The sequence below is a fragment of the Echinops telfairi genome, unplaced genomic scaffold, assembly GCF_000313985.2.
Source record: "Echinops telfairi isolate 266 unplaced genomic scaffold, ASM31398v2 ScPeMD7_443;HRSCAF=831, whole genome shotgun sequence".
Taxonomy (NCBI): domain Eukaryota; kingdom Metazoa; phylum Chordata; class Mammalia; order Afrosoricida; family Tenrecidae; genus Echinops; species Echinops telfairi.
This window is the reverse complement of record NW_022104341.1, coordinates 56,121,901-56,138,288: the sequence shown is the minus strand read 5'-3', so window position 1 is coordinate 56,138,288 and position 16,388 is coordinate 56,121,901. Positions and strand designations below refer to the sequence as shown.

Below are 16,388 nucleotides of genomic sequence, written 5' to 3'. Positions count from 1 at the left end.
TATATATATATACATTTCTCCCAATCAAAAATGGACTTAAAGGTCTCCCAGCAAGTGTAAGTTCATGACTGCTAAAGTAGAGGGTCAGCAAAAATAAGAGTGACCCTTAATAGAGGGATTGGCATGATAATCATAAAATAGACCATCGATGCCATCAATCAGAAAGACGGCATAAGACTGGCCATGTTTGGTTCTGTTATACCTACGTGAGTTGGAGCTGATTCCATCGCCACAAACAAGTGTAAATGAACTTGTTAGGTTACTACAATACAAAAATACCACTCAAGCTGGCCCCTTGCATGTCAGAGAGGAATTACGTACCATAACATTTTCAAAGGCTGAGATTTCAGAAGCAAATTGCCAGCGTTTCTTCTGAGCTATCTGCGGGTGAACTCAGACTCCGCTCTCTCAGCTAGTAAGTAGGTGAGCATGTCAACTATTTGCTCTGCTCAAGTCACAGCACTTGTTACTTTTAGGTCTAATGTACAGGCCCTATCAGTTTTTAACGAAGTTTAAATGAGGCTGACTGCTGCCAGAAGGATCTGTGTCCTCAGACGGCCTATGTGCTCACTCTGAGTCAGATGGCCTTGCTGACAGTGGGCTTAGTTCTTCTGTCTGTTTGTGTTTCTGTTGGTCTAAACACCCCACTGCTTTTGCAATCACATGCTGTGGCTTCAGCATCTCTGCTGCTCTTGTAGATGTGATTCAGGTAAAATATCAGCAGCAGCTTCTCTGTAAAAGGCTCCTCATTTTTAGGAGCGACTGGGGAGATGACATGTATCCACTGTCTTTCCTTACCCTTTCCAGCAACATAGATCTGCAATCAGAAATCCATTGTCTTCATAGGTGTTGATGTGATGGAAGAGATTAAAAGAAGAAGTCCGGTATTTATTATTCAGGTATTTTCTTCTTTTTTTGTCAGCAATATGAAGCCAAACCTTGAAAGAGGATGAAAAGATCTGATCCATGTAACAGGGGGTGGCGAATGTGCATTATGAACAACATCTCCTCGAGAATCACACCCGTGATACAAAGAGAATCCATGTGGTCAGAGACTGTTCATTTTGCTCCCTTGTCTTCACTAGCAGATTCTTTTTTGGAAACAGGTTGCCAGATCTTTCTTTCTAGTCTCCCTTAATGTGGGAGCACCACCTTAAGCACCACAGGTTTTAACCTGTTCAGCATCATAGCAACCTATGAGCCTCCACTGAAACGTGGTGGCTGCATTTGAAGTTCAGCAGCCAGTGATAAAACCCGGGTCTCCTTTCCAGTCTAGAGCCACTTTTGCCCTGAATAAAAGACTTACCCCCATGGTTTCATTGGACTCGAAACAGTCCATATAGTTGGCTCCCCACAGACTCCATGATGAAAGGAACTTGAATAGGTTAATTTTCACTGGTGTCTCCACAAACACAATATAGTTGGGAGTCAAGCCAAAGCTGTAAAGAAAGGCGGCGCTGTAAGTGAGAGGGGCTGATGCTCAAGATAAATGCACACAGATACGCTTAGTTACATGGATCAGCAGTGCCCACATAAAATCAATTCCATTTAAATTTACTGTTCTCCAGACAGTGCTCTGATCAGATTTGATATCAAAAGTAGGCAAAGCAGGTCTTTTGACTCCAGTTTTCCTGAAGATTCATAGCAGGCCTTCGCGTTACCTATGGACGTAAGATGGCTTGAATCGGTCACTGCAGGGGAATTGTACAACGACCTCTGACTTGCTTATTGGGTCTTGTTTGTCTGAAATAAAGTGGGTTTAAAAGGCTTTGGAACAGCCTTTTTAATTTTTTAATACAAAGCATTTAGAACAGTAAGAGATACAATTTTCAGTCTTGACCTTTGTTCAGAGCTTATTTCTATTTTCTCAGTTATTGTCATTTCAAGATTTTACACGAATCTATGGTAGCCCAGGAAAATTCAATCAACGTTCCAATGCTCTCTATCTGCTCATAGGGCTCGTCACAACCCTCGACTGTGATTGAGGGGATTCACCAGCGGCTAAATCCAAATTTAGTAAAGCGTTCTCCAAGAGGGCTGTAGCAGCAGGGTACAGTGCAGTCACGTCTCATAATTACTAGAGCTGAGTTCTAATCAGGCGAGCAAAGCAAAAGTTGAGTGTAATCTCGATGCCCCTTATAATTCCTTTCATTGCCTATATACAGTATAATGTGCACAGTGCTGTGTGTCAATAGCCCCATGCAGTAATTCTTGTGCATACTAAACTTCATTTTACTCCCAAGCTGGTGGTCCTCAAAACTTAGTCTACATCAGAATTACATGAAGGACTTGTTAAAACAGACATTGCAGGCCCCACAGGGAAAGTGTCTCATTCCATCTGTCTGAGGCAGGGCTCAGTGTTTGTAGTTCTAACAAGTTCCCAGGTGATGCTGGTACTATTAACTCAGAGACTGCATTTCAAGTACCACTTGACTAAATAATTCTTCTCCTTCTTACTGTTGCTTCTCACTCATAGAGCCCCATGGTAGAACTGCCCCTTTGGGTTTCCACGGCTTTAAAAGTTTACATGAATAGACAGTCTCATCATTCTCCTTACTAAGTAATGCTAAACAAAACTATGTACTGTCAAGTGAGTCGATTGTCAAGATGATTATTGAACCTCTATGAATTCACAAGGGATGAGTGGAGAACTCTAAAATATATTCTCATGTCTGATTTAATGTTCTGAACCTATAGACTTAATGTGAGTTCAGAGATATGTTTACTGTTGTAATTCTTTATATGTATGCATGTTATTATACACACACACACACAAAGCCAAAAACCAATTCCACTGCCACTAGGTAATTATGACTCACAGCAATCTTGGACAGAATAGAATTATCTCCATAGGGTTTCTGAGACTGTAGGCAGCCGACAGCCTCATCTTTCTACTGGGGAGTGCCTTGCCAGTTTGAACTGCCAAGCTTGTGAATCACAACTCCGATGCTCAACCCACTGTGCCACCATGGCTAATTTGTTTAATTAATGTTGTCTGCCACCTGAATACCCACTCAAGAAAACGTTACTGGATTTGAATCTAAATCTTGTTGATAAAACCAACATATACTATCATCTTTGAAAAGTAAGCAGCTATGGTGGCACAATAGGTTAAGCATTGGACTGCTAACCAGGAGGTTGTCAGTTCAAATCCACTCTCTGTTCCATAGGAGAAAAATGAAGAGTTCTGCTTCAGTAAACACGTACAGCCTTAGAAATGCTGGAGGGCAGTTCTTCCTTTTCCTAGAGGGTAGCTAGAAGGTAAAGTCGACTTAACAACGTGAGTGAGTGAGTGAGCGAGTGATCCGACTGTGTTTTCAAGCTATCACATCCTACCAATGTGGTGCTTGCACAGCTCTTTCAACTTTGGACATTGCTTTCCTGTTAGAGTAGGGACAAAGGACTTTGTCCTTAAGTCTGAGAATTATCAAACTATGAATACAATGAATGCCATCCTAATATTCTGATCTGCTATCCTCTATTTCTGGTCATTGTCTAATATAATACTTGTTTAAGAAAAGGCAAGATTGGTAAACAGACCTGCTTGCAGTGGAGGGATCTTTACAATATTGTAGGCAATCGAAAAATTCTTCCCAAAGCAATTACCAATGTTGTAAACGGTTCCGTCGCTTTCAATGTGAGGGTGGGCAGTGGCTCCATTGACTGAGACGTAGTTGCACAGATCAACCTGTGTAAGGAGAGTGAAGGTTCTTCATAGTAAGAGAAGAGAGTTTATACTACAACTCTGGTCCCCAGGTTTGCCCTTACCTCTGCCCTGTGTAGCCCCACCCTAGGTGCACGACCTCCTTTGTATCTTCCTGAGTTCCTTTCACTTTCTAATTTTGCCCAAGTCTTGCCTTATGTGCAGCGCTCTCCTCCAACCCCATGCTGACCCTCATCTCTCGAGCACTGGGACTCCTGAACTGTGCTTGTCATTTGAGGTTTACCATACACGACTTCAGTTACTTTCCTAGGAACCCTTCTAGCGTAGTGGTTACACATTGGGCCGTGATCCAGAAGGGCAGCAGTTTGAAACCACCAGACGCTCCCTGGGAGAGAGAGAGAACTTTCTAATCCAATTAATGGACACCATCTTGGAAACTCACAGGCGCAGTTCTACCCTCCCCTATAGGGTCTCTAGGAGTCGCATGGACTCGGGGGCAAGGAGATGGGTTTCCGTTTCCATATTCAGGTTGTCCTCTAACAATGTTTAATTTGTGGGCTGAGACTTTGTTACATTGCTTCTTAACCTGTCCTAGACTGAAGTGTTTGACAAATTTGGCACTCACTACTTTTTAATTGATCAAAACAAACAAACAAACAGAAAGCTATTTTGGTAGTACAACCTAAAGACAGCGCAGAGTGCTGCCCATAGTGTCAACTGGGAATTGAAAGGGGCATTACAGAAGAACTTGACCTAAGTAGACCTCAGGGCATCTAGGAATCTCCTGGAATTAAACGCAAACCTTTTTTGAAGAGGAGATTCAGGGCTTTCGTTGACTTTAGAGTCACATAAGAAGCTCAGAGTCATAGATTAATGCCAACCTCCCAGTTTGTAGAAGAAGACCTGAGACCCCAGAGGGGTTGAGTGACGTGCTCAAGAATACAGGACCACGTGTTGGCAAGGTCAGCACTAGAAGTTCTACCTGGGATCTACTTGCTAAAGAGAGAGTGAATGAATAATTAAGGATGGCATATTTATCTAACCAAACTTCTATTTGATTAAAAAGATAATTTTTGAAGCACAGGAGTGCTTAGCATATTTATTTAAATCATAGGCAGGATGGTCATTCATGCTCCCAATTGTCCAGTCCTCACAGAGCTTCTCCTGTGTGGCAGGCGCTGTGTTAATGGCAAGGAGACTTGCTTCCACAACTCCAGTCTAGGCTCGGGCTGCTCCACACAGTAGCCGCTAGCCACATGGAACCATTAAGTTCTATGGTGATGGGATAATTTTCTGCTTTGGATATTTTGCTTGTGCCATAGTTCTCCAGTCGCAGCAAACCCAAACATGGCCACTGAGTGGGTTCCAGTTCATAGCAACGCCCAAAGGCAGGATGGCGCTGGCCCCTGAGAGGTTTGGAGGCTATAAAACTATCAGGAACAGAAAGCCTCGTCTTTCTCCTGCCGAGCCTGGTGGGCTTCCACCTGTGAACTTTCAGTTAGCAGGCTAACGAAGCAATCCCTTGTGTCACCGTGCAAGGCATTCTGAAGTCAAGGAATCATGTTTTTAAGTACAGTATGTGGATTTTGATTCCATTCTGTGGGATACATATGCCCCACGTGGATTCTGATAGTGGAGTGGTGCGGGGAGCAATATTTCTTTAGACTCACACGGCTGTCCAGGAACCCTCCAGGGTGTCTCATGGAGTACAATGAGCATAGCAGCTTCCCAGGAAACCAGAGAGGCTCAGCTGTTGATGGGCAATATATATGTCTCACGGGTCATAAAAGGGTTAAGTCTTATAATTAGATACAATTCCAAATTAAGTTTTTCAATTGCATTGGCCACTGAAAATAGCACTTACCAACAAAACCCTGAACAAGCCCACTTCTGTGGAGTTGATTGTAACTCGTGGCCACGCCATATGTTACAAAGAACTGACCGCCAGGGTTTTCTTGTCTGTGCGCTTTGTGAAAGCAGATCACTGGGCTTTCTTCAGTGGTTCCACTAGGTGCATTTGAACCACCAAACTCTAGGTTCGAAGTATCACTCAGGCACTCAATAGTCGTGAGATGCATATCTATGTAACATCCTATAAGAGGCTGTCTGCTCTCACAAAGGTTTACAGTTGCAGGTCGCTCTGAGTTGGAATCAACTAGATGGCCATGGGTATGGTTATGAATTATTCTATTACACGACACTGCTTTAGACCAATAAGCTGGTAGACAGTGGGATGAGCACAAAGTAGTCTCTGTAGAGAAAGCCTATCCAATTCAGACTGTGGTGTTAAGCAGGGCTTCCCAAGGGCAATTTTCCAACTAAAATGTAATTAGAGTTAACCAGGTGAATGGAGAAGGATGATCGTTTGCTCTAGGAAATGGGAACCACAAGGAAATCACATACGATTGTGAAATAGTGGGTCCTTCTGGGAAATCACTAAGCATCCACTGTGGCTTCCACAGAAGGAACTAGCCATGAAGGCAGACGTTTATCTTGGATGGCCCAGATGGAGTGACCCATTCGATTTTTATTTTAGAAAAAAATTTTAGCATTGTACAAAGTTGTAAGGAGAATCAGAGTTCTAGCAAAAGGATGGATTAGGAGGCTATTTTAGCAATATACATTGTATGTGTGTGTGTTTGTATATATGTATGTGTGCTTTGTGAAAGCAGATCTCACACAAATTTTTTAAAGTTACATTTGCATGTGAAGTCAGAGTACCTGAGGGGTACAAATAGCTAAAGTACTTGACTGCTGACCGAAAGCTTGGAGGTTCGAGGCCACACAGATAAGTCTTGAAAGCTAGGCCTGCTGTCTACTTTTGAAAAATCAGTCATTGACAGTTCCAGAGCACAGTTATACTCTGACACACATAGGGTTGCCACAAATTGGAATGAATTACACAGCGATCAGCTGGTATGTGAAGTCGGGGTACAGTCCCACTCACCATGGTACCTGGCTACTAATAAAACCTATTCTAGAGCTATAGCGTAGATTTTCCAATGACAATATCAATGCCTTGGGAATTGGAATCCCAACAATTGAGTCAATTCTGACTTGTAGCAACTCTATAGGGAAGAGTATAACTTCCCTGTGGGTTTCTGAGGCTGTAATTCTTCACAGGAGTAGAAAACCTTATCTTTCTCATGTGGAGCTGCTGGTGGGTTTGAACTGCTGACCTTGCAGTAGCATCCCAATACATAACCACTATGTCACCAGGCCTCTGTAGAGGACAGAATAGAGCTTCACTAGAGAGTTTCTGAGATTGTAACTCTTCACAGAGTAACTCTTTCTCTAAAGCTCTATCTTTCTCACAGCTGATGGTTTTGACCTTGTGGTTCGCATCCCAATGTGTAACCCCCTAGGTTGCCACTGGGGTCTCCATCAATTGGAATACAGTTTCATTATCAGAATCCAATGCCAGTCTTAGAAACCGAGCTTCAATTCTTCTCTAAAGACTCTACCTGTACACTTGTATGTAATCATACACAAACATCAAAACCAAGAAAGGGCCCTAGAGAGTACATTGAACCTCAGCAATCTGGTGAGAATTATCTGTAGCCGTTCACGTTGAGACCAATATTGGGACTCTTCCCTTTTCCCAGTGCTCGGTACTGTCGAGTTTATTCAACTCACAGCGACTCGATAGCCACCATCCTGCCACTCGGTTACAGTTCTGGTCGTCAGTCTCACATACCTAGTTTCCCAACTGTCCCTTGTCTCGTTTTCTTTTCATATCGCTCATTCTTGTCTTCCACATTAATCATCCAAAATGACAGCTATGTTTAAACCACTTCCCTGATCAGAAATCTACGGTAACTTCCCATTAGGTAAACAATTTAGCCCCCAATTTAAAACCATTTCAAGCTTTTTAATTTCACCTTATCCTCTTCCTATCATCCCCCTTAACATTACATACTCTAGATCACTGATTCTTAACTAGGGGTGATATTTCCCATGGTGGAAGATTTAGAAATGGGGTTTTTGCAAGGGTCCAATTAGCACCCCTACTGAGAAGCACTGAAAATCTAACTAAAGGAGTTTATTATTTTATTTCCATGAGCATTTTCCCAATTTTTCCTGTCTCCATTCCATTGACCATGTTACACCCTCCATCGGGATGCCTTTACTCAGAAATGACCAAGGTTGGCTTCTCCTTTAAGTCCAGTTCAAATGAATATCTTTAGAATGTTCCGTGATCTGTTCCAGACCGGCTGCTGGAAAATACGTTCCTTTTCTGCGCTTTCCTAGCTATTTCCCTTCTCCTCAGGAAATCATCATATTCTGCTTCCTAGGCGCCTTGCTGGAATAGTGGGTAATGTGTTGGGCTGGGCTTTGAACCTCCCCAGCTGCTCTGAGAGAGGGAAATGAGACTATTGGCTCCCATAAAGATGTATAGTCTCAGAAATCCTGGGTAGCAGTTCTCCTCTGTCATAAAGTGTTGTTCTGAGTGGCAATCACATCTGGTGGCAACCACATTTGTTTCATTTCTTATAGCTAGGTTGGGTCCTTGTTTTCCATCTGGACGTCCCTGAAGGCACAGACAATTCCTTGCAAAATAGTTACTTCTTAATTAATAGTGACCGGAGAAACCTACATTATTTGCACATTGTCCTCATTATCTGCTGTAATGAGATTGCCTGAGGTCTCAGCAATAGTAAAAATCATAGAGCGTAAAAAACAAACTCAAATCTCCGATTTATAAATATAATTTGATTTTGAAGTTGCTTTTTTACTATGAGACTTCATTGAGTATACAGTTTGATTCCTACTAAGAAATGTCTGTATATAAGAGAAAAATTGTTGTAACATAGTTGATTCAGAACCACTGATTGCAAGATTTTTGACAATAATAATAGCTACAATATTTTGAGCATCATGGGACCACACTGGGCTACCCGTTGATATACCTCTTGCAACTAGCACAAGTCCTGGCACCTTAAAAGCACTCAACGAGTATTTGAAGCATGAATGAATGGATGGATGCATACATTTTACATTTTACATAGTATTCCTTTAATCCATGCAATAATCCATACCCTATTTCATAGGTGAAGAAATAAATCTTGTCCTATGACACATAGTGAGTAGTTGGTGGCAAAGGAAAGATTTGAACCTTGGTCTATGTGACTCATGATGTCCGCATTAATGACAGTTGATTTCATTCTAAGCAGCAGCATCTAGGCACTGTGTCCTACCTGCTTAATAGTTTCCAAGGTCTCTGGATTAACCTTTGTAATAAGGTTAGTTTCTGTGCAGGCATAGTAGTCTTCCCCCACTGGGTAGATATTAACTAGGGCGTTGTCGGTAATCTCCACTCCTCGAAAGTAAGAAAAAAACCTGCAGAAGTAAATGAACTTTTCAGTCCAATCATTTTCAAGCCATGAGAGAAAAAGAGCTAATAACATACCATTGGTTTTATTTACCGGGAAAAGATATTCTTGCAAGGGTCTGGGAAAGCACAGGTGCCAAATTCTGTTAAGACGATTCTTTTCTCAGTCATTGCCCGTACATAAGCATCGGTGCGGATGAACCTGGAGGACATTGGAGCATGAGGCAGGTCGTAGATGTTATCTGTACAGTCCATGTAAACTCTAGATTACTCATTCTATACATCTTCATTGGGATCATATATCCATAACATCAGAATGAAGAGTAATATTAGGTCACTTGCTTGTGGTGGTCAAAAGAGAAAAGAATTATGTGCCATGGTCTTAAATTTCATTATGCCCTATAAGCTGCATGTGATAAATGGGGGGACTGAGGCTCAGAAAGTTTAGTGATTGGCATACAAGACTGAGCTGGTTAGGATACAAGTTCTCAATGGAGCCAGTGACTTCTTGTTTTGTATAGTTTGTTTACCTACACTCAGCGTGGAAATATGGGATATGCCACTCAGAATTATATTACTTGTCATCTTCCTTCTGTATTTTCTTCAATCATAGAATGTATTCTGTTGCTTATTAAAGTATATTTTCTTGAATTCAATCTCTTGTACAGGCTGACCTTCTGAAACATTCCCCAAATTAAATGGCATTGAGTGGCATAGGGTTTTTCATATTGTGAGTCAAATAAAACTTGATTCTGCACTTGCATGAAGACAAAAAAGATCAAGTCTTTAGAAAGCACGTGACAGTTGTGCCTGCTCTCCAAAATATACTCTCATAGCTTAAGTTTTGTTTGGCCAAAGTAATATAAAATCGATTTCTAGCGTATTACACTTCAATATATCCGGAGTACATCTACCGCTCAGTTAGTGATTATGTCCTTATATGACATTTCCCACCCTCAGAAACAATAAGACACTTACTATCTGCCTACATTGAATATTAGTGCTGTGTGACTGTCAGTATGGACTGCCTGTGTGCCAGGTGAGGGTAATGCTGGCTATAATGCTTGAAGCTGTGGGTCCTGATTCTGAGGGGTTGGGCAGTTATGTAATGGCGTACTCCTTCTCCATTTTGTGATCTGATGTGGTCACCTCCATTTTAGTAAAATGTCAACTATCACAAAATGACCTGCTCTTTGGAACCTAATCATGCCAATTAATGAAGCGTGCATGCAGTTCACATTCCCATCTACCTGTCATTTCGATGTCTCCTCAAAATGCCTAGATCAATAAACTCTCTAGTAGACCTGACAAACGAGTTGTAAGACAAACTATGCAGTGCTAGTGAGGGCTTCCTGGGGTGATGGCTTCGCCCTTCAAACCTTCTGGGCACACTTCTTGTCTTAGAAAAGTGTTCGGTTTTGTACCACTCTGCCATGCTTGGTCATGTCTTCCTTTGTGGAAGATCTCCCTCCTTTCTGACTGTAACAAAAGAAAGGGGTCAACACAGCTAATGGATGAATAAGAATAACATGGATAACTATTATTGCCACTGAACGTTTCCTATGAACTAGGCATTGATGGTTCTCATTTCATCTTTGTACGGCATTTATGAATGATCCTTTATTATTTCTCTCACTTTACAGACGTCAAAACTAAGACGTCAAGGTTAACATCTTACTATGGTTCACCATCCTAGGCCAGTGGTACCTGGGGGATATAGGATTTGAGACCAGGTAGGTTGGACCTCAGAGCGCTAGGCTTTAGATTTTTCTTTATCCTAATGAATGGCTCCAAGGTATTCCTATGGATTCAGGTGACTCCAAAGCCCAGGGGGCTTCTGAGAGGAAAGAAATACTTAGGCTACCTTCTGGGTTCGCGAGGTTGTAAAGCACATGGGCAGAAGAGACAGCTGTACCCCCACCTCGGCTGAGGTGCTCCTTTACCTTCTATGATATGTCACATGTCCTTCTTTAAAGTCAAACTTGTGCAGGAGGGCTTGCCCATCAAACAGGTGGTAAAATGGCTCCGATCCAACTTCAAAGAGCCCTGGCCCACATCGGAGGAGACTGCCGCTGAGCCAGAGGGGGATTCGACCTGAAGATGAGAAGCAGGACATCGCTTGTTAGCCACCCTCTTTAGTGCTAACGGCAAGGTTGGAGATTTGAATTCACTCAGAGGAACCTTGGAAGAAAACCTGGTGATCTAGTTAATGAAGTTGACTTGATTACTTATCACAACACAAAGAGAAACTTTTCATTGGTTGGGCTAGGATGCTATTAGCTGTGCGATTGTATTGGCGGCCACACTGGGCAGCTTCTTCTTCATATAGCTGGCAGATGGGCTTCTTTCCGACCTCTCCTGCTAGACAGCGCTGATCGAATGCTTGCTGGCTCGCTTCTCCTGTCAGTAGGAGACCCAGGGTCAGGTAGCCTGTGATACAGCAATAATCCAGGTGGAGGAACAGTGTCGAAGGGACAGAAAGAAGGACATTTTTTGGAGAATAGGATTTTGCACCTAAATATCAGTGCCTCTGATTGTTTGGTCATCTTCCTTTTAAGAAAATTGAAATTCTTCTTCTTTTAAAAATGTTTTTCTGAGTCTCCTAAGAGATTTTTTGCCTTTTTGGAGAAAAAGTCATTTATTTCTCAGTTGTATTCCAACAATCAAGCCAACCTAAGGCCACTCTCCACGCCCTGCCACTCCACCCTTGAATTCCCCATTTCTAATGAAAACTCTCAGGACACATGGTAAGAATCACAAGAAAAACACACAGAACCAATTACTAAAAGTGAGCCAGACTTCATCAGGCGAGACCCTTTCAGGAGCTGCTTCCTGGTCTGTGCCCCTCAGAATGGTATCTGCAACCACAGATCCGGATAAAACGCCCACAGGCAAGCGACAGGCCAGACTGCAACCGCGTGTTGGTGCTAGCTGTGGGGGCCCTCAGGTGCACAGTGATCCCACAGGACCGAGCGGAGCTGCCCCATCGAATGGCCAAGGCTACACTCTTAACAGGAGAGCACCTGTTGTTTTTCCTTGGACTGCAGCACGCGTCAGCCTGACTCTTGTTGAACAATCAGCCCACAGACTTCTGGGAAAAGCCCTAGGGTCCCATTGTGGTGACTGGGTGCTGTCAGCTCTGCCCCCACAGTGACCCCAAGTGCCACAGAACAAATCACTGTCCAGTCCAGTGCCAGCCTCACAATTCTTACATTTGAGCCATTGTTGCAACCACTGTCCATTTGTCTCACCGAAGGTCTTCCTCTTTCTCCACTGACCTTTGACGTTACCAAGCACTGTGTCATTTGTCTAGGAATGAGGCTCTCCTGATAAAATGTTGCTAAGGACCACTCTGGCTGTCCTTCCTCGGAAAGGGATGTTACTCTTCTGCCAGCTCACAGCAGAACAACCCACTGCCATCAAGTGGGTTCCAACTCACAGCGACCTTATAGGACAGAGTAGAACTACTTCTGTGGGTTTTCGAGACTAAATCATTAGGGGTGTAGAGAGCCTCATCTTTCTCCCACAGAGTGGCTGATGGTTTCAAACTGCTGACCTTGTGGTTGGCAGCCCAACCTGTAACAACACACGATGCTACAAGGGGTCCTGGCAGTAGGAGGCACTTCCAATATTCTTCACCAACACTGAAGTAATTGTGCTACAGTTTTTCTGATTCACTGTCCATCTTTCATAGGAAAAGGAGGCGATGAAAAGCACCAGGACTTGGGTCAAGTGTGCATCAGTCTTAAAGGGATATCTTTCCTCTTCAACACGTTAAGGCAGTTTTTTTGTGATAGATTTTCCCATTGCATGATGCCATGTGACTTCTTCACTGCTGCTTCCACGAGTGCTGACTGAATCAAATGTTTCCTTGTGCATTTTATTGACTGTGCATCTGACCTGTGGTCCCAAACGAACTGTGAATAACATTACAATGAATGGGAGTTCATGTTCAACCTGTAGGTGAGCCAAGAGGCAGTCATTGGAACAGAAGAAGGGGATGCTATATGGTTTAAAATTGGGAAAGGTGTGTGTCCTGGTTGTGTTCTTTCACCATATTTGTTCAGTTGGGATGCAAAGCAAATAATCCAAGAAGCTGGACAGTGTGAAGAAGAACATGGTTTCAGAGTTATAAGAAGGCTTATTTACAACCTGCAACATATAGGTGACACACACTGTTTACTGAAAAACAAGAGGACATAATGTACTTACTGATGAAGGTCATGCAGGCTTTGTACAGTATGATTTATACCTCAATGTAAAGAAAGCAAATATCCTCATAACTGGACCAGTAGACAGCAACGTGATAAATGGAGAAAAGGTAGACATTGTCAAGGATTTCATTTTACTTGGATTTCAGTGAACACTCATGGACGCAGCAGTGAAATTCATCTTAAAAGGATTTTGATTGCAACTCTGCCTAAAGAAAATATAAATCCTCACAACTGGACCGGGAGCTAACATCACAATAAACAGAGAGAAGATTAAAGTTGTCAAGGATTTCATCTTGCTTGGACCCATAACCAATGCTCAGGGAGCAAGCAGCAGTCGTTGCCTTGGGAAAAACCTCTTTACAGTGCTGAAGAGCAAGGATGTCACTGAGGATTAAGGGACAGCTGGTCCAAGCCAGGGTTTTCAATGACCTCTAATGTGAGTGAAAGGTGGGCATTGAATGAAGAAGACTAGATGCATTTGAATTATGGGGCTGGCAAAGGATAATAAAAGTAATATTGACAGCCAGAAGAACAAGTGGTTTTGAAGAAGCATAATCAGAAAGCTCCTTAGCAGTGAGGATGGTGAGACGCGGTCTCATGTACTTTGGACATGTTCTTGGGGGAGACTAGTCCTAGGACTAAAGACATCATACTGGGTCAAGTAGAAGGGTTGTGAAAAAGATCTTTAAAGAGATTGGCTGATGTAGAGGCTGCACAGTGAGCTCAGACATCGGTGAGGATGGCAAGAACCAGGCAATGTGTCATTCTCTTACACAGAAGGTCACTATGAGTTGGAACAGACTGAAAACAACCACAATACATTTTGGTGGGATGACGGGTAGAGTCATGCTGTATGGGTCACATAGTGCCTTTGGACAATGATAATAAAATAATAATAACACAACTACCATTTAGTTTTAACTTTGTGATAGATACTGAATGGCTTATTCAACCGGCATCATTTCATTCTGTTCTCACAACATCATTACAAGGTAAAATTTGTTCTTTGGTTGGTGAGGGAATTGAGGCTTTGAAAGTTGAAATATTATAGAAGTTCAAGGCAGCAAAGCAATAGAACTGCAATTGCTAGCTGCCCAACCCGAGAACCAAGACTCTTCTAGTTTAATGAGGATGAAACCCAGCACCCTCGAGTGGACTGCTACTAGATGCTTGTCGCCAGGCTTTCATTTACGCAGACACTGGTAGGACACACCTTGATAGGGCATTTACTATGTGCCAGACACGGAGTGGGCACAGTCAGTGGTAACTAGGAGGGTGACTTGGCCCACAAGGAATTCCTGTGAGGTAGCATTTTCTCTCTTAGATAGATGAAGAGTAAGTAAATGAGGGGAATTGGGCCATGGATTTAACAGCCCACGGCCCCAGATTCTCTCCTTACATGCCATACTCTTAACCAGCACTGAGGGATGCAAGTGACCGAGAAGCCAGAGAAGAGAAAGTTTGGCAGAAGAGAGAAGATGGCTTCACGGTGGGACCAACCTGTCACATGTGCGGTTAGTGGCGAGGACAGCTCCTCCACAGTTTCAAACAGTTTCTTGTAGCCGCCAGCAGGATGCTCCATTCTGAAATTGTAGAATAGTCAGGAAGAAGTTCGTGCTGATAGTGAAAGAAGGAAGTCTTTGGAGAGAGAGGCAGAGCTACCGGAAACCATGCTCTCTCGCTCAATGTCAATGGCCCTCTTTCAGTCTGACCTCAGCTAGGAAGAACTCGCTGCGTAGGGAGGTAACGATGTCCTCAGATGTGCAAATGGAGCCTTCAGTGTAGAGCTCCTCCTTTGATGTCAAGGGAATCGATCTCTGTCTTAATATCAGTCATCACCAAACTCACGGTCATCACATCGATGCTGACTCATAGCGACCCCCTGTGGGTTTCCGAGTCTGTAACCGTTTACTGGAGTAGAAAGCTCAGTCTTTCTCATGTGGAACTGCTGCTGGTGGTCTCAAACTGCCAACCATGCAGATGGCAGCCCAACTTGTAACCACGACCCCACCAGGTCACAGTGAAGTTAATTCTACCCTTTTTCATTCTCCTCATTTCTAAATAGAAATCAATTCAATTCTGTCACAATTAGTTATCTTCTGGCAATTTAAACTCCCCGTGACTCACCTTGCTTTAGCTCTGGAGGTGTAGCGGTTAGGCCTTGGGCTGCTGACAACAGTTTCAAACTATCAGCTGCTCCAGGGGGATCGAAGGGGCTTTCTATTCCAGTGAGTTTTGGGCTTACCCTTACCCTAAGGAGCCCTGGTGGCAGAGCAGGTTGGCTTTGTACTGCTAACCTTAGGTCAGTGTTTCAGAACCACGAGAGGGATTTGAGGCTTTCTGCTCCCTTACAGATCAGAGTCTTGGAAACCTATATAGACTGGGAATTGACGCTAGGGCAGTGTGTAGGTTTTATCCCAATTACCAGTGTGCTCTGGTTATGCGGTTATTAAAGTACTTGACTTCTAACTGATAGGTTGTCAGCTTGAAACCTATATGTCTGCTTCTGTAAAGATTACAGTCTTGGAAACCCTTTTTCTTTTGTCCTATAGGGACATTTGAGTCAGAATTGACTCATGACAATGTGTTTGCTTAAAAAAAAATCCCTGTTCCCAAGGAGCCCTAATATACGATGTTTACATGCTTGGCTACTAACGGAAGGAAATGTGGTTCAAACTCACCCATCTTTCAGGGGAGAAAAGACAAGAAACTTGTTCCCATGAAGATTTCAGACTAGACAACCCCCTCGGGCACTTCTCCTCCCCCCTATCCGGTTAACCTGGAGTCGGGTTGACTGGACTGGACCTCATAGCAATGCATCCCAACTCTCCCCTTACCGCCCCTTTGCCTCTCTGCTCCCACAGGGAGAACCACGCCTCACTCTCTGCAGGGTGAGGAACAGCTCTGTCGGGTCAAGGACCTCGTGCTTTGTTCTTTGTTGTCTGCTACCGCCACCTCTCTGCATCATCTCCGTTCTCAGCTCTGCACTAATCTTCACAAGCGACTCCACCAAACCAAACACACTGCCATTGCGTCCGCTCCGACTGAGAACAACCTCTGGGGATGGACACACTAGACCTGCCCCTGTGGGCTTCTGCGGCCCTAACGCCTCAGCTCTTCTCTCAAGAGCTACTGTGAGTAAGGACGTGGTATGAGCTGCATACCATACACTGACCTT

At 43.4% G+C, this 16,388-nt stretch overlaps 1 protein-coding gene across 1 annotated transcript in view; it reads right to left on the bottom strand.

Annotated features, from left to right (window-relative positions):
• The window catches only part of RPE65 (retinoid isomerohydrolase RPE65), a 25,853-nt gene extending 11,061 nt beyond the window's left edge, over window positions 1-14,792 (bottom strand). The window contains exons 1-8 of the mRNA XM_045291742.1: window positions 14,711-14,792; window positions 10,940-11,090; window positions 9,091-9,198; window positions 8,863-9,004; window positions 3,541-3,688; window positions 1,662-1,743; window positions 1,307-1,439; window positions 799-938 (exon numbers count right to left, since the gene is read on the bottom strand). Of these exons, the coding sequence (XP_045147677.1) occupies window positions 799-938; window positions 1,307-1,439; window positions 1,662-1,743; window positions 3,541-3,688; window positions 8,863-9,004; window positions 9,091-9,198; window positions 10,940-11,090; window positions 14,711-14,792 (986 nt within the window). The remainder of the gene's footprint in view (window positions 1-798; window positions 939-1,306; window positions 1,440-1,661; window positions 1,744-3,540; window positions 3,689-8,862; window positions 9,005-9,090; window positions 9,199-10,939; window positions 11,091-14,710) is intronic.
• Between the last annotated feature and the right edge of the window lie 1,596 nt (window positions 14,793-16,388).